The sequence below is a fragment of the Micromesistius poutassou genome (assembly GCF_964030765.1).
Source record: "Micromesistius poutassou genome assembly, chromosome: 16".
NCBI lineage: Eukaryota > Metazoa > Chordata > Actinopteri > Gadiformes > Gadidae > Micromesistius > Micromesistius poutassou.
In genome coordinates this window covers 3,394,685-3,415,181 of record NC_140286.1, presented here as the reverse complement: position 1 = coordinate 3,415,181, position 20,497 = coordinate 3,394,685, and the positions used below count along the sequence as shown (strand labels likewise).

Here is a 20,497-nt window from a genome sequence, read left to right as displayed (position 1 = left end):
GTAACCGCCGTGCGGTATTACGTAACCTTGCATGTGAGCTATGTTGGGGGTCTGGTTCTGTTTACCACGTTAGCCTAAAAACCCAGTCGAGGTCTCATGTATACGTTCTGAGTGTCACATTTTTTGATCTTTAACCCCTGTGGGTTTTATGTGTCAACATGGTATTCAAAGAATGCTGCATGAAGTTTAGTAAAACTCTCGTGGTAAAACTCACTCCTAGAACTCAGAGAATCTCAGAAAGGCACGGATATCATGGTGATTATGTACCATTCAACCATTCAACCCTAAACAAAGACGAATCTGCTTTAATAGAATTCATCATTCCTTTGGTTAATTATTTTTTTGTGTTACATCGCCCAAATAATTAAACATACTTAACGTCAAAATAGTAAGAATACATAGAACGTCAGAATACTGCTGGTACTGCCACTGGTACTTGGGAACTGACTGGGTGTGTGCGGCTGCAGACGGAGTTTGGCATCGTGTACAGCCTTGTAGAAGACAAGATGTACTGCGCTCAGAGAGGGAAGGGAGCCTTCCTCAACGGTGTCCCCCTGAGGACCTCCGGACAGGAGGGTAGGTTACTCCCTCCCTCCCTCCGTCCCTCTATCCCTTTCTCTCTGTATACCTCCCTCCCTCTCTCCCGCTATAAAATTATTATGAATGTGGATGCAAATGGATGTAAAGGTATGAAGTGGGTTGGTGTCAGCGTCAGGTAAGGATAATGATTTAAAGAAAGCCCTGGCAAAACACAAAGTATTGGGATTGAAATGCCTGGCAGGGAAATTAGTCTTTAATTGCTTCTGATGGAGTCTGTGTGTGTGTGTGTGTGTGTGTGTGCGTGCGTGCGTGCGTGCGTGCGTGCGTGTGCGCAGACGTGAACCAGTGTCTGGTGGTGACAGAGATCGGGGCTGAGCGAGATGACCTGGCTCTGTACACCATGACCTCCAACATCATGAGGCTCCTCAAGCTCCCTGTCCACGGGTAGGACACACACCACAGCACCAGGTTGTCAAACCATGGAACCTGTGGAGCATTCCCACTGCAGCGCTCCAATTGGTGGAAAATGTTTATCTCTATCTCCTCATGATTTCCAAGAATGGTTACAGGTTGTCAAGTCAAATCAAGTTAAGTTACAAGTTTGGATAAAAAAATCAAGTTACATTAAAATATAAAAATAAGTCACATTTTAAATACAAATACACTTACAAATGGTTAGAATCAAGTAACGTTTGATTGGAATCAAGTAACATTTGATTAAAATCAAGTTCACACTAAAGTGACTCAAGTGACAAATACTCTAAGCACCGCCCATTTCCGACATCACATGTCCCTTCCTGAGAGCATCGGTTCCCTTCTCCCTGGCAGCGTGCGGGCGGTGGGCACGGCGGCGGTGGACATGTGCCTGATCGCCACCGGTGGGGCCGACGTATACTACCACATCGGGATGCACTGCTGGGACATCGCAGCGTCCGCCATCATAGTCCAGGAGGCCGGGGGCGTGGTCATAGACACAGACGGTCAGTTGTAGTCTCCTCCACTCCTCCATTGTTCAGTATCGGTTTTTTAAAGCTACTGTATGCAATTTTTTGAGAAGCATTTCAACACTTTACAATGAAGGCACATAACAAACCATTTATTTACATAACTAAATGTTATTTGTTATTACTTAACAGTAACAGTTTAACAGTTTACTAATGGGCTTGTCTACTTAATGGTTTTCATGTTTACTAGTTTCATCTTATTTAAGTTATGAATGTAGACATTATTTACCCTAAGCCTATTGAATAATGTATAAATTGATACCTAAGTTAACATGAACAACATGAGTATATAATTACTAGACCATTAGTTAACTGTTAATGAACTGTTAGTTCATTGTTACTTAATGTTTATTACTGCATTAATAATAATATTAATTCATGGTTAATTATTGTACCCTTATTGCAAAGTATTAACGATTATATTACAGAGTAGTATTACCGAGTATAATGCTCTGACAAAAAAAACTCTCCCCTACAGGTTCAGAGTTCGACATGATGTCCAGGAAGGTTATTGCAGCCAGTTCCTTGGCGGTGGCCAATCGGATTGCACAGGTGGTGCAGGCTTTCCCCTGTCGCCGTGACGACGTAGACCCTTCAATGTGTATATGTGGAGCCAGCAGCTGTTAGACTGCATTCTACTATAGTATTCTGCCTGCTGCTACAGTAATGCAAACACTACATTATGATAAATGTGAAAAATGTCTTAAAGTAGGAGACATTACAAAGAGGTGTGATCTGTTTATTGGACAGGTCTTAAGAGAAAGGAAGTAAACCTTTAATTGTTTTGATATCTGGATTATATTTGGTGGGGTTGGTTGTGTTTTAAGGCTTTATATGAAATAAATTGAAACATTTGGATTTTAAAACAATTAAAATTGTTGTGTTTGATTCTCAAGTGTACTGCTTTCATATAATGAGTGGACATTAATATCAACTCATAGTTAAACTGATATAATTGTAGCCAAAAGACAACCCAAGTTTGCACATTGCAAACTACAGCATGTCACATAACTACATAACCCGAGCCTGAAAGAACCGATACAAATTGTATTTAATTAAAAATTATTTTAAAAAGATAAAATAATAATAATAATAATAATAATAATAATAATAATAATAATAAATAATGTGTTCAAAAAATCAAGACAATATATGAAGGCACTGTGTAATGTTTCCCCCAAGACGTTTGATATGGCACATATACATTTGTTTTTGATGACCTTCTGAAAAAATGTCTAGATGCATACTGTTTACTGTGAGATATTAGCGCCCGGTAGGCGGCAGCAAATAAAAAGCTACCGCATATATTCTATCTACCTGAAGAAGAAGACGGGGAAGCGGAGAATGGACTTCATCCTTCATCCGTCAGCCGATGCGCTTCATCCTGAGGCAAACACACTCAATTTATTACTTCAAGTTTTCGGTAAGGATACATATACATTTGTATTATGCGTCTCCGGGTTGTTGTTTTTTACATATACAATTGTAATAATCTCCTATTTTGTAGTTTTACGAGCTCATTCTAGATCAGTTTGGCAAAGCTCCGAAGTAAAGAATCTCTAAGCCCCGGGGGTGTTTATGTCTGCCAGGCGGAGCGCTTCTTCGGTCAAGTGTAGACCCTCACCCGAGCTCATGGCAGACCCGTGGCAGGACGCGATGGACCATGCAGTGGCCCTGGCCCGGAAAGCTGGGACGGTGAGACTTGAATGGTAGCGTAATTCATTCATTATTCAAAGCAGAACGACTTCTGGTTTAACTTGTTCTGATGCTGACTGTGTTTGTAGCTGGTCCGGGATGCAGTGCAGAACGACATGAAGGTGATGTTGAAGAGTACCTCCGTTGACTTGGTGACCCAGACCGACCAGAAGGTGGAGAAGCTTATCATCCAATCGGTGACCAAGAAGTTCCCGACTCACCGGTAATGAGTCCAATAACTTGCCTGCTGTTAAAACTTTGTACCAGCAGACAACACCTTATAAGGAGACATATGCAGGTTACAGCTGGTAACCAAGGTTATTATAGTTTAGCTTTTTAATTTTTCATCTTATTAAAACTTTTTGTTTTCAAATTCAGTTTTGTTTTAATTAGCTTTTTAAAGTGGGTTTGCTAGTTTATTTACGTTTTTATTCATTTGAAATGCTTAGATTTGTTCTTAGTTATTATTAGTTTTAGTATTAGTTAGTGTATTTCTTGTATCTTGCGGTCAGGTCAGGTGCACAATTAAAAAAAAATTAAAAAAAAATCCTTTAAACATATTGTGGTGCAGCTTCATAGGGGAGGAGTCTGTGGCGGCGGGCGAGGCGTGCGTTCTGACGGACAGCCCCACCTGGATCATCGATCCGGTGGACGGGACCACCAACTTCGTTCACGGGTACGCCTTTTAAACCAACCAGTCCCCATAGCAACTGTCTAAACATTGTCTACACAGGTAATGGCAGCAATGTGAACTGATTCTAATGTGAACTGATTCTACACACGCTTGCCAACATCCACAACCAATAACATTATAACGTGAATTATTGATTCCAGTGGAATACCAGAAATACGTACCGCCTATTCACCCCATCCCCTGTGCTGACAGATACCCGTTTGTGGCGGTTTGCATCGGCTTTGCAGTCAACAAACAGGTGGGTGTAGGAGGAGGAGACCTCTGTTTATGTTGGGATGTGGGTCCTAGCTAGGGCTCACTGCTACCAGTATACTATATTAACATAGCTGTGTTTGTAGAATGGTCATCAAGACTCTCTGCCAATGTTGACTCCTCCCCCCAGCTGGAGTTCGGGGTGGTGTACAGCTGCATCGAGGACAAGATGTACACGGGCCGGAAGGGGAAGGGGGCCTTCTGCAACGGAGAGGCCCTGCAGGTGTCCGACCAGAGAGGTGTGTGTGTGGGTGTGGGTGTGTGTGTGTTGGGGGGTGTGGGTCGAGGGGTGTGTGTGGGGGTGTGTGTGTGCATGTGTCTCGTGAGTCTAAGATAACGCACAAGGAATCAACATAGATTGATCTTCCAAGGACTGAGATATGCATAAAAAAGTAAAGGACCATTTGGTATGCTAATACTATATATGCTATATGTAAGGTGCAAGGTTTTGTAGCCTTTGAAGTTTAATGCTCTCTGTCTATATTGAGCCTTCTGTCGTGTTTAAAAAGAAAGTGAGTCTGTCTAGATATTTATATAGATCCATATTTTTGTACATCCTGAGGAGCTCAGGTGAAGAACGGAGAGCTTGTTGGAAAACCGCTAGCCTCGTGTTTTTACAGAAGGACCCTGACCTGAGTCTGTGGCCTATAATATATAAATAAATGTCCCACATTCCTGCTGGGCCCTCCGTGTCCGTCCTCCTCCCTCACTCAATCTCTCTCTCTCTCACCCTCCCTCCCTCTCTCCCTCTATCTCTCTCTCTCCCTCCACTCCTCCCTCCCTCCCTCTATCTCTCCCTCCCCTCTCTTGCCCTCCCTCCCTCCTTCTCTCCCTCCCTGCTTCTCTCCCTCTCTCTCTTTCACCCCTTCTTTCCTCCTTCTCTCCCTCCCTCTCTCCCTACCTCTCTCCTTCCCCCTCTCTCTCTCTCCCTCCCCTCTCTCACCCTCCCTCCACTCCTCCCTCCTCCTTCTCTCCCTCTCTCTCTCCATCCCCCCTTCCTTCCTTCCTCTCTCTCCCTCCCTCTCTCCTACCCTCCTCTCTCTTCCTCCCTCCCTCTTTCTCTCCCTCTCTCCTTCACCCCCCCTCCTCCTCTCTCCTCCCTCCCTCCTCCAGATATCACACAGTCCATTGTGGCCTCTGAGTTCGGCTCCACCCGAGATCCCGAGGTGATGGACAAGGTCTTCTCCACCATGAGGAAGGTGCTCTGTCTGCCGGTCCACGGGTCAGTCCACACAGTCACTCTTCAGTCGTTCAGCGGAGGCTTAAATCCACAGTGCCATACATTTGTGGAAGCATGTCATTAGGGAGCAGGTGGGGGTTGGGGGGGCCTCCTGCTCCAGATGCCTACAGGTCGACTCTGTGAGGGTATCGGCGTTCTACCCCCATTTCTGCTGGGATGTCACGACCCTCAGTGCGGATGTTTTCTTGTGATGCAGAAGAACATTGGAAAAATGAATTGAATATGGAAACCGGGAATGAAATCTATGATCCAGGAATGAATGACCATCAGCAGTGTTTTGGTATTTGCATGCCTACTACTTTGAATAAAGTACGAGTCAAGTACTGTCATATATAAAAATTGCTTTTCATCTACATCCTGGGAATTAACTAATTGACGAATTAAAGTTCACGTCCGACCGGTCTTGTTGAAGGTGAGTCTCTCGCTCTCGCTCTCGCTCTCGCTCTCTCGCTCTCGCTCTCTCTCCCCTGACCAGCTTGCGTGGGGCAGGCTCGGCCGCCATCAACATGTGCCACGTGGCGGCGGGCAGCGTGGAGGCGTACTACGAGACGGGGATCCACTGCTGGGACTTCGCCGCCTCCTCCGTCATCGTGTCGGAGGCCGGGGGGGTGCTGATGGACGTGGAGGGTAGGACCCCCCCTGTTTTTTTATTATGTTTAGTGCATTGGTCAAGGGCCCGGGCAGGAGTGTTATTTACCTTAAATATATGTAGATTTGGTGCGAGGAAACCAACAAAGACCACCAATACAGAACCCTCTGAGCTGGGTTTGAACCCAAGACCTTATTGCTGTGAGGCGTTGGTTCTAACCACTGTGCCAGCCTAGCAGTAAGCGGTACTGGTGTGAGTGTTTTGGGGCGGTTCTGACGTGTGTGTGTGTGTGTGTGTGTGTGTGTGTAGGAGGTCCGATGGACCTGATGTCCAGGAGGGTGGTGGCAGCCAACTGCCAGGTCATCGCGGAGCGAATTGTGAAAGAAATCGATGCTTTCCAGCCCACGAGAGACGACGCTGCAGCGCAGGATTAACTGCTAATGCACCACATGTCCTTTTTAATGGATGTATCAGGGATGACAATGTTTTGAAACAAAGTCATTCAATCTGTTTGTATCTGATGTACTGTAACCTCAACTGAGATTGTATCTGTATTAGAGCTGCAGTAAAAGATTAGACGTTTTTTAAGATTTATTTATAAAGGATTACTTTACCAGCCAACTCCTATGGAATGCCTTTTCTTTTTAAAATTAGAATCACAGAATCAGTGTTTCTCCATCTGTTTTTATTAAACCCAACAGTTAAAAGTGCATAGCAAACAGAGATAGACAAAATGAGCAAGGCCACACTGGCCATTTGCTGATCTGAACTAAAAGACAAAAAAAGGCTTTTGTTTTCAAGTCAATACTTAATGTTAAGATAATGGACCAGAAATCCCTCAAACATTTCTACACACCATAATAAAGTTTAAAATGATCTAAGCATTTCAGAGGTAACAGTTTTTTGACTGAAAAAGTCTTTATAATACGTTAACCCAACCAAATGTACTCGACTCAGTTTGAATGGTTGCCCTGGACAGTGTGTACGTGTTTAGCTGCTAAAATGTCTAGGTTTTAAATCAGACTATTGAGTTATATTTTTTCTTATTCACTCACTGATGAATTAGCACAGGATAAGACCTTTAGACTTCCACCAAAATACTCTATTCTCCATCTTTTGTCTTCATGACCATATGTCCTTTCACATGACAGTGGTAACCGGCTGTTAGAGAACAGTGCTTTCTATTAGTTTACTGAGAGAAATGGTCAGGTTCGGTTTCTGACAAGAGAAGGCCACTGGTGAATTAACATTTTTTTGTTATAAAGGTTAAACATCATTAGTACCACATATATGGGAACCACTTAGTGGCAATAGGTTTATGGAGTGAGTAAAGCCCAGAGCCTGTGTTAAATTCACGTTCACCCCTTCACAAAAAATTAACGGCTGAGCAGCGCTCCCTGTAGTAACACTATGTGGCCGCCAGGGGGAGCCGTTCGCCCACCTAGCAGCGTTTAACGGAGCGCTTTTTGTCCTGCCGTCGTGGCCCAAGTTCTCGACAATGAGGAGGAGGAGGAAGAGATGCCAGGTTGTCGGTTGTTGCTGGTGCTGGGCTGGGACGAGGAGGATTCCTTACTCAGAGGAATGCGGGTCAGGCTCTGGAGGGGCCAACAGGATCACTGGGTTACTACAGCAACGTTGTTATATCGATTCTTTAAAACATCACACTTACAGCGCATGAGCGCGACTCGGCCACTGACCTTGCGGAGGCGTTGGAGGTACTGCTGCTCCGTCTCGCCGTCGGCCCGTGGCGCCACTGTCACGTACCAGCGCTTTAGCTCCGCCTCCAGCTCCGCCCGCACGTACAGGGTGGCCGGGTCGAGCCCCGCCCGCCGCACCACCTCCACCAAGCGCTCCTTGTGGTGGATCCTGAGAAACAGGACCAGAGGCACACACAGCAAACCATCAACCAGGACCAGAGGCACACACAGCAAACCATCAACCAGGACCAGAGGCACACACAGCAAACCATCAACCAGGACCAGAAACACACACAGCAAACCATCAACCAGGACCAGAAACACACAGCAAACCATCAACCAGGACCAGAAACACACACAGCAAACCATCAACCAGGACCAGAAACACACACAGCAAACCATCAACCAGGATCAGAAACACACACAACAAACCATCAACCAGGACCAGAAACACACACAGCAAACCATCAACCAAGACCAGAAACACACACAGCAAACCATCAACCAGGACCAGAAACACACACAGAAAACCATCAACCAGGACCAGAAACACACACAGCAAACCATCAACCAGGACCAGAGGCACACACAGCAAACCATCAACCAGGACCAGAAACACACATCAAACCATCAACCGGGACCAGAAACACACACAGCAAACCATCAACCGGGACCAGAAACACACACAGCAAACCATCAACCAGGACCTTAAAACATGATGGATCTCACAGGACTAGGGGCCATACTGGCCACACAGTAGAACTGGCTTTCACCACGGGGACCAAAAGGTTCATAGCGGACTAAGGATGATATGATTGGACGTTGGACATTGGACGTACAGACTCCCAGTGGTCATTTGGAAACCCATTTCAGATCGGTAAAATAGAAATGCTTGGGTTAAAGTTTTTACTACGCTATGATAATTATTATTCTTATATTATTCTTAAGAGTACTACTGTAGTATTCTACCGCTCTAGCAGATACACATTAAGTAAGTACAGCCGAGGACCAGTTGGTAATGGTCTAGAAGTGGTCTGCTGAGCGAAGCATGTGTGTGTCAACACAGAACAGAAACTCGTGGATTTGTTAGTTTGTGGGCCCTTTTGGAGGAATCAACCGAGCCACAGCAGTTTGAATGTGCTTAACTGGGTTGGGCAAAACAAAGACACAGCCACAGGCGCCGCTAAACACTTGTTTGGAATGGAATGGATGTCAATGACTCGGCAACTGTGCAACTTCAGAAAGCGCTATCAGACTTGAGATCTGCCATCTGAAGTTTGCTTTGGGAGACCCCCTACCCGCAGACTCCGGAGTGTTCTGGCAACGCTGGCCGGCCACACGGCTCCTCCCTGGAGCTGCTGTCATCAGGGACCTCCAGCACCCAACACACACCTGCAGGGGGCCAATCAGAGACCAGCTCAGAGCTTCACGCTTGGGACATGTATACTGGCCCTCAAAGTTGTACTGATCAGGGATGGAACATGACATTTGACTTATTTTATGTTTCATCATACATTCAAAGTGCTAGTGAACACAAATATGTTATTTTAATGTTCTGGTATTTCTTCCATGATCTTTTACTTGATTTAGAAGTGAACTCAAATCAAAACCCACCCGACTGCTGACAGCCATGTGTGTACAGTTTGGCTGCTGTGTTTGGCTGCTGGGTTTACCTGCGGATGAGGACTGGGGTGGACCGGTTTGGTCTGGGACCAGCCATGATGGGGACACCTTGTAGCACTGGATCCAAGACAACATGGCAGTCATTACATATACACAAACATGTTAGTGTGACTATGGATTGATTTATTATGTGTACTTAATAATGAATTTTTGAATTTAAAAATTTTGTTCTCCAAACACTAAAATAAGCAAACCACATAGCAGCAAACACTGGTTTATGGCCATGCAGTTTCTGGTTGGCTCCCAAGGTGAGTGGCACTCATCGGAGCCCATGGGCAGCGAGCGTACCTGCAGCAGCAGTTGGAGGCGGGCCAGACTCCAGTCCCTCAGGTGGTAGAGACAGTTCCTGGGGTGGTGGGCGTGGAGGCCCCTGGAGGCACAGTCCTTGGAGAACAAGCAGTTCTGGAGGCAGGACACACAACACGCTGTAGCAGGGGCCTCATCCACACACTCCTTTAGATTTTACATTTCTGCGACCCCAACTTCTAACATTTATGTGAATCCGCTTTCACACACGTGTGGTTTTAACCCCGTAAAGTCAAGGTCCCTGTGAACGCAACCACACCATACTAAGTGATCAGTAGTATTTCGGTACGGTTTGTATATGCAGAACAAGTCAAATCTCTCTAGTAGAGGATTTCCACGGGTCTATCGAGTTTTATAATAGTCAATCAGGTCTGGGTCGGGTCCCGTTCTATTACCCCGGCTCATGGGTCCGTCACGGTGTGTAACACCAGAGTGGATCCAGGAGACCCATGACCAGCGCTGATTCCCGGAGAATAGGATGTAACTGTAGGATACTTACGCTGATCATTAGGATCAGATTACCAGAGATGGAAACACAGAGAAAAGAGTGAGCGGTGGAAGAGCTTGCGGTAAAGGCGGATGTTAAGTGTGTTACGTGTGGATGACCGTTACAGACTCATATAAGACGGGAATATCGCATCTCTTAAATCGAAACCGTAGCCCGTTGTGAGTAAGGCCTTCATGTTTATTTTGGTCTCCTTTTATTAGGCTACCATCTGTTGCATCCAACATAATAACCGTTATTCGCAGTAGAATTGCTTTTTAAGTAGCAATCTTCATTATGTTCGTGGGGTCCATTAAATGCCCTTCCCCTCGCAGGTCCTCTGTCTTTGTCCTCTCTTGATATACACCAGGTAAGGCCTGTAATATCTCGGACAAAACTGAGTCAGTATATACAGTATATATACTTTTTCTTTATTATCAAATCTAAGTTGGACCTCGGAACAAATTTCTAGATTCAATCAGGGTTCGTGGCTGTCATTCTAGACCCGTGAAGATCTCTACTCTATCACTCATAGGTCAGCAGCATCTCTTGTCCCCCTATGCATACACCTGACCCCACACGTTTAGGATCCGGTGTACCACAGAACAGGACCAAGACCAGGACCAGGACTCACAGAACCCAGGATGAAGGGCTGGCTGCAGCTGCCACAGAACTCATGCTGACACTGGCTGCAGCTGAAGTGGAGACAGCCGCCCTTGGAGAGGTAGAAGACCAGCTGGCAGTTAGGACACTCTGGAACACACAGGGGAACATGGTTTAGAAGGACACCCTGGAACACACAGGGGAACATGGTTTAGAAGGACACTCTGGAACACACAGGGGAACATGGTTTAGAAGGACACTCTGGAACACACAGGGGAACATGGTTTAGAAGGACACTCTGGAACACACAGGGGAACATGGTTTAGAAGGACACTCTGGAACACACAGGGGAACATGGTTTAGAAGGACACCCTGGAACACACAGGGGAACATGGTTTAGAAGGACACCCTGGAACACACAGGGGAACATGGTTTAGAAGGACACTCTGAAACACACAGCGGAACATGGTTTAGAAGGACACCCTGGAACACACAGGGGAACATGGTTTAGAAGGACACTCTGGAACACACAGGGGAACATGGTTTAGAAGGACACTCTGGAACACACAGGGGAACATGGTTTAGAAGGACACTCTGAAACACACAGCGGAACATGGTTCAGAAGCACCTATTTTATTCCTGAGGAGGGCGCTGTCCAGCTCCAGAGCCTGCAGGTTGTTGGGGTCGAACTGAAGCTGCCATCTTTTAAAGTCTTCACATGACACACCCTGGTGCTCAGGAATCCACTGTGTACACACACACACAACATGTTCATCCACAGAGAGCAACTACAAGTAAACCTGTCTGTGTATATGTGGTTATATGTGTGTGTGTGTGTATGTGTATGTGTATGTGTCTGCGTGTATGTGGTAAAAATGTGTGTGTATGTGTGTGTTTGTGTGTGTCTTACAGGAGATTTACACCGGGAGCAGGTGCTCTTTCTACAGCTTGGACAGTCCATCCTCAGCCGGTCAGCCTCGTGCAGCAGCCCAAACGAACACTACACACACACACACACACACACACACACACACACACACACACACACACACACACACACACACACACACCACACAGGTGCAATTATGCAATTATGGAAAATGGACAGTAATTGCATATCATTATAATGTCCAATATAATATATATGTGTCATTATGTTATATCATTTAGGTTTGGACTTGACAGAAAAATTAAACATGAAAGCCAGGACCACTGAACACATCTTTCAATGCATATTTTGTGTGTGTGTGTGTGTGTGTGTGTGTGTGTGTGTGTGTGTGTGTGTGTGTGTGTGTGTGTGTGTGTGTGTGTGTGTGTGTGTGTGTGTGTGTGTGTGTGTGTGTGTGTGCCTGCGTGCGTTTGATATTGGGGTAAAGCAGTTCTTACGTGGGCACACCAGCGAAAGTTGGGCATGTCCTGCAAGGCCCGGTCTCTGAGCTTCTTCTGGAACAGCTCATGGCTCTGAGGGTCCAGGTAGTGACGGATCTGTCCATCAGAACCAACCAATACAGACCACATTAGTAAAGGCAAGGAGGCAAGAGAGTACTTAGGGTGTTGCCTGGCACTTGGTTCACCTGGTTGCCTAGCGCCTCAACTGGTTGCCTAGTGCCTCACCTGGTTGCCTAGTGCCTCACCTGGTTGCCTAGTGCCTCACCTGGTTACCAAGCACCTCACCTGGTTGCCAAGCACCTCACCTGGTTGCCAAGTTCCTCACATGGTCGCCTAGCGCCTCACCTGGTTGCCTAGCGCCTCACCTGGTTGCCTAGTGCCTCGTGGTTATCCCCTGTCTTCCTAGTTCCTGCCCCATCCCAGCGTCTCACCTGGTCGCCCAGTGTCTCACCCGGTTGCCTAGCATCTCACCTGCGTGTCCAGCAGGTTGAAGTAGTCCACGGCGTCCTCCATGCCCTGCTTGCCTCTGGTGTCCGGCCGGCTGCACAGCGGACACACCAGCTTGTCGATGGTCTTCTCCTTGATGGCCCCGGTGAAGTAGGCCTTGAAGCAGTCCTCGCAGAAGGCACACGGGCAGTGGGTCATGGCGATGATCTACGACAGACACAGAGACATCGCGTCGCACGACAGCCGTGAGTCCCTCCGGTGTCTCCTCGGACCACAGGAGCCGCCCAGTGACATGTCAGGGAGGCTGGCTTGCATCTATACCTCTTCATCAGTTGATATACTGTATATAAAAATATCCGATATCCTCTCCGTCAAAGGCCCAACCCGTTCAGTGCAGACAGACAAGGGCACTGGTCCATACAGGGCTGGCACTGGTAGTGTCCCGGCGACCCGGGTGGTCTCACCTTACTGAAGGTCACCTGCTCCTCGCAGATTGGGCAGGTGTGCGACAGGTACTTGAGGGCGGAGGGGAGGTCCTTGTTGAGCCTCACGGCCTCCAGGACGTCCAGGGGCTGGAAGTCCTGGCTCTGCAGGGTCATCAGGCTCCAGAACAGCGCCGCCTTCTCAGCAGGGAGCCGGTCCTGGAGAGAGAGCTCCCGGGTCCAGACGGGGCAGAGTTGGAGTTTAGACCTGCGCTATGTCAGGCATGCTGTAGCCACTAGAGCTGTAGCTACAGTTGTACTTCAGTTTCTCCTGTAATGGGGGGGGGGGGGGTCCCATCACCCTGCTAATGTGGCGAGCCAAGATGGAGACCAGATGAAGAATGAGGCTCATTCCCAAATGAAACTGTCAAGGAAAGACCTCTAGAATGAAGACACTACTGAAGATCTAGAATCTCTGTTCCAACTCCTCTTCCTCCTCCTCCTCCTCCTTCTCACCTCCGCTAGCTCTGGATGCTGGGTCAGGTGACCACTTCCTGTAGTCCGGTGATCTCCTCCTGGCGTCAGGCGACCACTTCCTGTAGTACGGTGATCTCCTCCTGGCGTCAGGCGACCACTTCCTGTAGTACGGTGATCTCCTCCTGGCGTCAGGCGACCACTTCCTGTAGTCCGGTGATCTCCTCCTGGCGTCAGGTGACCACTTCCTGGAGTCAGATGACCACTTCCTGGTGTCAGATGACCACTTCCCGCGGCTTGATGACCACTTCCGGTGGTTAGGTGGCCACTTTGTGGATCCAGCTGCAGTCTACGAAACAGCAGGTTCACATCTGCAGGAGGAAGGGGAGTTATATCAGTTTACTTCAGAGCAGGATAGTCTCGTAGTGTGGGTGTTTGACTCCCACCAAAAGGTTCTAGGTTCGAAGCCCAATGTCCACAGTCCTACCTGTAGGCCTCCTTGAGCAAGACGCCCCCTAACTCTAGGTGCTTTGGATGAAAGCATCTGCCTAGCGACTAGATAGCAGTGAACAGTGAAGTGATTCTGGGAAACATCAGGTCTCACCTGCTGGAGGCGTAGGCTGGGAGGGGGAGGAAGAGGAGGAGGAAGAGGAGGAGGGTGCGGGGAATGAGGGGGATGAGGGCCGGCCGACGAAGGGGTTCAAGCTCTGTGGAGAGCTGAAGTCGATCCCCAGGAGTTCATCCGTGTACGAAGGCCGCAGACCCAGCGCCCTGCTTGGCTCCGATTGGCTGCCTGGGAGGAAGGTCAGACAGAGGGTCATCACAATAGAAAGGAAGACGGTACGCGTGTTCCTCCTTGAGCAAGATGCCCCGACTCCCCCCTGCTCCTCGACGACAGTCACTAAGTTTCTTTTGGATAAAGCTCCACAGTACTCCAGAGTAAATAACCATCTCTGGAATTAACCTTCAGTGTAGTGGTCTTGTGGAGGACTTGACGCTGGGTGTTAGCAAGGCTTCTTTATTAGAACGGCCACTGGTAGTACCAGTATAAAGAGGGACGAGTGCATAACATAATAGCAACCCGCAGACTACACTTCATGATACTTCTGCAGTTGCCGTGGGGACGCCTCGACGCTGGTATCTGCACTAATGGTTCTCCGTCCCGAACAGGGGTACAGTAACGTTTTCCTGGGAGGAGAGTGTCAGCAACGTCTGGGGCCTCTTACGGCCACGCCACTAACGTGGAGACCCGCGGGGTGAACGCAGCAGATGTATCCATGTAGCACCATGTAGCTCCATGTAGCTATCCATGTAGCACCATGTAGCTCCATGTAGCTATCCATGTAGCTCTGCCTATACTGGTGTTTACCTGTGTGCTGGGTGGGCTGGCTGAGCTCCTGAGGGCAGTGTGCCGTCACGGGGGACGAGCTGGACCCACTGCGAGAGAGAGAGAGAGAGAGAGAGAGAGAGAGAGAGAGAGAGAGAGAGAGAGAGAGAGAGAGAGAGAGAGAGAGAGAGAGAGAGAGAGAGAGAGAGAGAGAGAGAGAGAGAGAGAGAGAGAGAGAGAGAGAGAGAGAGCGAGAGAGAGAGAGAGAGAGAGAGAGATAAAAGAACACATCAAGGGGCCCAGCCCACTCACAGCAAGCACCAATCAGACGGGGAGAAGATGGAACATTCTAGAACACCCATGTATACAGTACTTGATTCCTGGCTGAAAGGTTCTAGGTTTGATACCCAGTGTCCACAATCTACCTGTGGGTATCCTGGGTGAGGGTCAATATGCCCTATGACCCCTCCTTCATGACCTGTGTCTTATAGAACCCACTGTGAGCTGCTCTGGATCCAAATGTCTTAGTTGTTAATAGTAAGTTAATAATTTGTAGCAAATAGTACCTTTTCCCTCAATTCAAAAGTATAGGTTTCAAAAATGGAAAATGTTCCATCTTCTTCTGAAACGCTTAATAGACAGAGGAAGAAAGCAGGAGGAAATCTATAGAATAAACTATATTCATGTATAAAAATATAAAAGTAACCCAAACCTGTGCACCAGGACGCTGGGTAGAGACGGCCCCTGTTGCCCCGGCAACGGCACGGGGTCTCCATCTTTCGAAGTGGGAAGAATCCTGGCATAAAGGGGTGTGACCTTTTGGAACGCCATCCTCATTTCAGCGATGAGTCGGGTCAAGTTGGACACGCCCTGAGGGAGAGAGAACGTTTTATATTTTGACCTCAGACAGACAGACAGACAGACGATAGGTCGGTAAGTGAACCCTCATCACTGAAGTAGTAGTATTTCAGTAGACACACTACTTAGTTATTTATCATGAATGGGAGTCGGATGGGAGCCCCACCGCCCTCACCTACCTGGGTCCAGTTGCTGAGGCAGGGGAGGATGACGAGGCCCTGGGCGTCCACGAAGGGACACGCGGCGTTGATCACCATGGAGACGGAGGGACGGACCCAGCATCTGGGCCAGCTGGCGGGGTGGTTCTCATGGAGCCAAATGCACACCGGGGTGTTGTATTGATACTCTGAGAAAACAAGCAATCAATCAATCACATATACATACAACGTATGCAACACATGGCCAAGAACATCTGGTGGGAAGAAATCTTTTGTTTTCTTTATTCAGTACTGTCTTTCAAGTCTGTCTTTAACATAACACATTAGCATTTACATTTTACATTTTTGGCATTGAGCAGAGCCTTTTATCCAAAGGGAATTACAATAAGAACATTTGTCAGAAGAAAGAGAAACAACAATATATCCTTACTGTTGGTACAGTAAGGATGTACATAGAACAAGTGCCAAGCACTTACAATTGCTAGGTTACTTTACAACACATATAACAGTACAATGACATTGAGCCTCTGACTGACATTGGCAAAGCACTCAACCAAAGCACCCTACAAAGCTGAGTATAAAAACATAGGATCAATATAAGATTGGCTACAAAGATTGGTCCAAATGGTGCATGACCTAGTTTCTACCCACGGAGTATCAGGGTAAAGTAGCTGGTGAGATATGTAGATCACCCAGTTAGTCAGGTTGGACAAGTTTAGCTCTGCGCTTCATCCTGGCTCTCAGCCCTGCATGCTGAGATCCACTCCATGGTGAAGTACCGATCCTTGCATCTGTCTGGTGCTTCATAGTCATAGTAGTCATAGTCATACTCTCTTGGTCCTTTATATTTCACTTTTGACCTTTTATAACTCACTTTCTTTGCTTCTATATTGGGGGTGGTGGTTATATTGCATTTGATATTATTCAAGTTGACATGGTCATCTCTGTTCTCTTTGTTAAACTTTTAAGCTGCTTTGGCCAATAAAGTTATTTGAACGGGTCGTCCTTACCCTTGTACAGGACCGGTATGGTTCCATCCAGGTAGAGCAGCTTCTTCCCCTTCTTCTCAGGCTTACCTGCTGTTATAGAAGCACACAGAGTGGAGGAAGAGGAAGAGGAAGGGGGAACACGTCACGGTCCAGTTCAAGTCTTGTATCGTCAGATGAACAGAACAAGTCAGACTCGCGCAGTCTGACTCAGAGTCAGACTGCGCACTGAAGTTCAAACGACCATTCACCGGCAACTACCTATTCAGGGCATAACATACTAGAAGATAAAATTTTGTTGACAAAGATTAAAAAAAAAAAAAGATATAAGGATAAATATCCTAGGAGTCAATAAATATAATGAAGGGTAGTATTATACAGATATATCAAAAATATAAAATACAATTATGTGCAGATCCAGTTCAGTGGCGTAAAGGAGGGGCACCTCAATGCAAACACTGCCCAATGTCTGGGGGGCGGGGCCGGTCCCCCAGACATCAACATTCAAATAACGTTGGATTAAAATTCAATAACATTTACAGGCTGTATATCTTGTTACTATAATTTTGTTCATAAAAAAGTAAACATTTTGAAACAAGCACTGTGTCCCAGGCAAGACACTCCGGAATAGTGATTCTCAGCATTTAACTCCAGCGCTCTCGAGGGATTCAACCAACATTAGGTTCATGCAAGTTTCCCCGACTGGAAGTAGAGGAAGTCAAAAGAGGAACAGAGCGAAAGTGTGGGTTGAGTTAACCTGAGCACAGTGGAGTAGGCCGCAGAAAACCAAAGTGATTAATGTTACTAGGGTTCATAAGAGCATAAGCATATAATTACTTATTTTACTTTTAAGTCATTTAGCAGAGTTCAGTTCAGCAGAGTGCAGGTGAGGTAATACAGGTCATGAAGGAGACAGTAGGGGTCAGGGCACCTTGCTCAAGGATGCCTTCAGGTAGGCTGTGGACATTGGGGATCGGACTTGGATTCTAACACACTAGACTCTCCTTCACCCTACACAATATACATCGCCAGGCTCACTCACACAGACAGACAGAGAGACAGAGACAGAGACAGAGAGAGAGAGAGGAGTGCAGGCGACTAAAGTCCAGTCACAAAACATCAACCTCAATGTGACTCAGCCAGCGTCACATTGACTTCCCTGTGAACCATCATATCCTCCTGAATTACATTCTGCTAGCAAACGCTCATGTGACAGTCATGCACAAACTTTTTTCGAAATATCATATTCAAATATCCTTATAGTAGCTATTAAAATAACCACCTGTGTGTGTGTGTGTGTGTGTGTGTGTGTGTGTGTATATTGGTATTATCTACCGGGCCCTGGTAGGAGGAGAAATAAAGATGCTGCCGGGGTTGAAGATGCTGGAGACCCTCCTGATCACGTGACCTCACTTTCTGTTTTGCTGTGGTCACAGGTCACATGATCCGGATGGAATCCTCCTGATGGTTGAGTGTGAACGTGGCTGAATGTATCCTGTATCTAGTATGGAGACGATATTGATGGTTCTACTGACTGAAGGAAGTAAACGAGAATAATGGTTGGATGAAAAGGGGACAGCAAAACCCGCTATCAAAATAAAAGCCTATTGGTGAAGCCAGTGTTTGCGGTGAGAGTAACATTACAGAAATGAGTTTCTGGCAGTGAAGTGATGCTGTTATACAGCGCAATGCTATTGGACAATTGCTTGACTGACTTGGAGAATGTTTGATATTTCTTCCTTTTGGGTATTCTAATAAATTATGAGCGTTTTTATGATTATTATGTGTCAATATCATTGACTGGTCAGTCAATGATGCAATGTCTAGGTAACGGTTGAACTGGTTAGCAGATGGGCTGTGTGGGTGTGTACTGTGTGTATTAATATCAACCCACATGTCAATCCACTAAGTCCGCTTGTCAGGAAACAGAAGAACCTCATTCCTGGAATCAAGACTTGTTCAACTGCCAGGAATCACTTGATGAACGAGGACATATGAAGTATTCATCTCTCTACGTTTTTTTCTGATTTAACAGGCATTGTCCCGGCCCACCGTAAAAAACGCTGAATGTTAGTAGGAGGGCGAGTTAGGGTTAGGGTTAGAGTTAGGGTTTAGTGTTTAAATTAATTCATATGATTACAAATTTGACATAGTAACAATTATTTACATGTGTTTATAGCCTACTGTGACGCACCTAAACCGGCCTATCAGCTTATCTGCATGTTTGGACACAGTATATTTGGTTCTGATTTCCTTGTATTGGGCCATTTGGATTGCCCAATCCAACTTATCTGTCAGGTTTTTGTTCTATTTGTATGTGTTTTCTGCAACAACAATATTCCCGTAAAGAGATAATAATGGTCTTCTGAATGTGAGTCAGAGATCCAGATGGCAGCATGTTCCCTTTATTGAAGTCATTGAAGACCATCTAGGTGTGAATGTGACCATCGGTCCACAGAAGAGTACACTTACGATAGAAGTCCACATGAAGACGCAGGTCCTTGTAGACAGCTCTGACACGCCTGACGTCATGCAGGGTTTCGACTGGGAAGCTGTACTGACACTGGGAGGAAAGGACAAGGGGTGAGCACTTCATTACAGGTTGAAATGTGGACATAGTCATTGTTGAGTTTCTCTACATACGACCCAGTCAATAGTAAATGCAATGTGGTCCTGCAGAAAGTGTGTAAGGGATGTCGAAATAAACTTTAAATTGCATTTTGTGGCGGGGTATTCTGTACTAAATTAGTTGAATTAGTTAGTTGCGTTTAATCCTTACCTCAGTCAGTTTTTCTTGCAACAGATCCTCTGGAAACGATGACATGTTCCAGTTCTGAAGTAGAATAAATGTTTAGACATAATCAGCTCATCCGCTCGGCTAACATTGTAATGGAGATGAAGTTAGACACAGCGCAACAACAATACTTCCGGGCTTTAAACGACAGATAATCTAAATTAAAATTGCAAAGAACGATCTACATTTGTAGAGCAAGCGTTACATTTCCGAATGGTTTCATGGAAAATATTGTTGTGTCTGCTGAAGTCTTGTTTAGTCCTGTTAAGTGTTTGACGGCGCTTGACGCAGTCACTGCCTTTTTTCTTTCAAAGTAAAAGCCTGGCTCCCTGTAGTGTGGCTGTAGACACGTTTCAGCAAGAGGTCAGATCTGTCAACAAAGTCGATAAAAAAAATTGTTCGTTATAATATAAGAAATGATAATAAGTTTAAATATATATACTATAAAATAAGTCACGAGAAAGAAGAAAGAACCCTCCTTGCCTTTTTTTCCACACTTTTATTGTGGCTCATCTGTATGCAATCAGTCAGATACCTACAAAGTACATCATATCAAATATAAAAAAAACAATTGACCATTGAACAGTTCAGACATAAACTTGTGTTTGTGTTTGTGTTTGACTCGTGTTTGTCATTCAATGCCATTCATACTTTTGAGCATCAGTTCCTGGTAATCTTTATGTATGTACACTATTCTTACTCTACAGTTAGAGAACCTTCTAATTGTTAAGTCGAGCGTATGTCTTGCAATATGGGTGTTGTTTGATTATATAATAATATTCTGAACCCATAGCTTTTTCCCCTACATTTATCACTGGTTGATGTTCATGAGTCCCAGAGAAAGTTTGACTTTCT

At 46.1% G+C, this 20,497-nt stretch overlaps 3 protein-coding genes across 3 annotated transcripts in view; 2 read left to right on the top strand and 1 right to left on the bottom strand.

Annotated features, from left to right (window-relative positions):
- Positions 1-2,259, top strand: part of LOC311361246 (inositol monophosphatase 1-like) — a gene marked incomplete at its 5' end in the record, with an annotated part of 3,961 nt that extends 1,702 nt beyond the window's left edge. The window contains 4 exons of the mRNA XM_084481432.1: positions 468-576; positions 876-984; positions 1,369-1,520; positions 2,023-2,259. Coding sequence (XP_084337558.1) covers positions 468-576; positions 876-984; positions 1,369-1,520; positions 2,023-2,171 — 519 coding nt within the window. The 3' untranslated portion in view covers positions 2,172-2,259. The remainder of the gene's footprint in view (positions 1-467; positions 577-875; positions 985-1,368; positions 1,521-2,022) is intronic.
- A 631-nt stretch (positions 2,260-2,890) lies between these two features.
- LOC311361132 (inositol monophosphatase 1-like) lies at positions 2,891-6,883 on the top strand. The gene is made up of 9 exons (XM_084481339.1): positions 2,891-2,967; positions 3,134-3,239; positions 3,329-3,462; positions 3,811-3,915; positions 4,126-4,171; positions 4,316-4,424; positions 5,299-5,407; positions 5,901-6,052; positions 6,324-6,883. Exons 2-9 carry the CDS (start codon positions 3,177-3,179, stop codon positions 6,446-6,448), a joined length of 843 nt encoding a protein of 280 aa, XP_084337465.1. The 5' UTR covers positions 2,891-2,967; positions 3,134-3,176; the 3' UTR covers positions 6,449-6,883.
- A 187-nt stretch (positions 6,884-7,070) lies between these two features.
- Positions 7,071-19,866, bottom strand: LOC311361131 (uncharacterized protein). Its single transcript, XM_084481338.1, has 20 exons — positions 19,848-19,866; positions 19,628-19,681; positions 19,321-19,411; positions 16,873-16,941; positions 15,884-16,050; positions 15,559-15,716; positions 14,889-14,956; positions 14,124-14,312; positions 13,562-13,890; positions 13,088-13,276; positions 12,648-12,830; positions 12,174-12,272; positions 11,698-11,787; positions 11,416-11,533; positions 10,819-10,937; positions 9,683-9,796; positions 9,385-9,451; positions 9,010-9,103; positions 7,712-7,880; positions 7,071-7,609 (listed from the first exon to the last, which is right to left on the bottom strand). Exons 1-20 carry the CDS (start codon positions 19,863-19,865, stop codon positions 7,466-7,468), a joined length of 2,529 nt encoding a protein of 842 aa, XP_084337464.1. The 5' UTR covers position 19,866; the 3' UTR covers positions 7,071-7,465.
- Positions 19,867-20,497: the final 631 nt, after the last annotated feature.

What these genes read in the sequence shown, in the direction of transcription:
- LOC311361131 (XM_084481338.1), bottom strand. An exon ending in CATACCGGTCCTGTACAAGG is followed by an intron (nt 16,051 to 16,872) that starts GTAAGGACGACC and finishes TTGTTTTCTCAG; the next exon opens with AGTATCAATACAACACCCCG. An exon ending in GCCTCAGCAACTGGACCCAG is followed by an intron (nt 15,717 to 15,883) that starts GTAGGTGAGGGC and finishes TCTCTCCCTCAG; the next exon opens with GGCGTGTCCAACTTGACCCG.
- LOC311361132 (XM_084481339.1), top strand. Translation starts at nt 3,177, where the DNA reads ATGGCAGACCCGTGGCAGGACGCGATGGACCATGCAGTGGCCCTGGCC. An exon ending in GCAGGTGTCCGACCAGAGAG is followed by an intron (nt 4,425 to 5,298) that starts GTGTGTGTGTGG and finishes TCCCTCCTCCAG; the next exon opens with ATATCACACAGTCCATTGTG. An exon ending in CTCTGTCTGCCGGTCCACGG is followed by an intron (nt 5,408 to 5,900) that starts GTCAGTCCACAC and finishes TCCCCTGACCAG; the next exon opens with CTTGCGTGGGGCAGGCTCGG.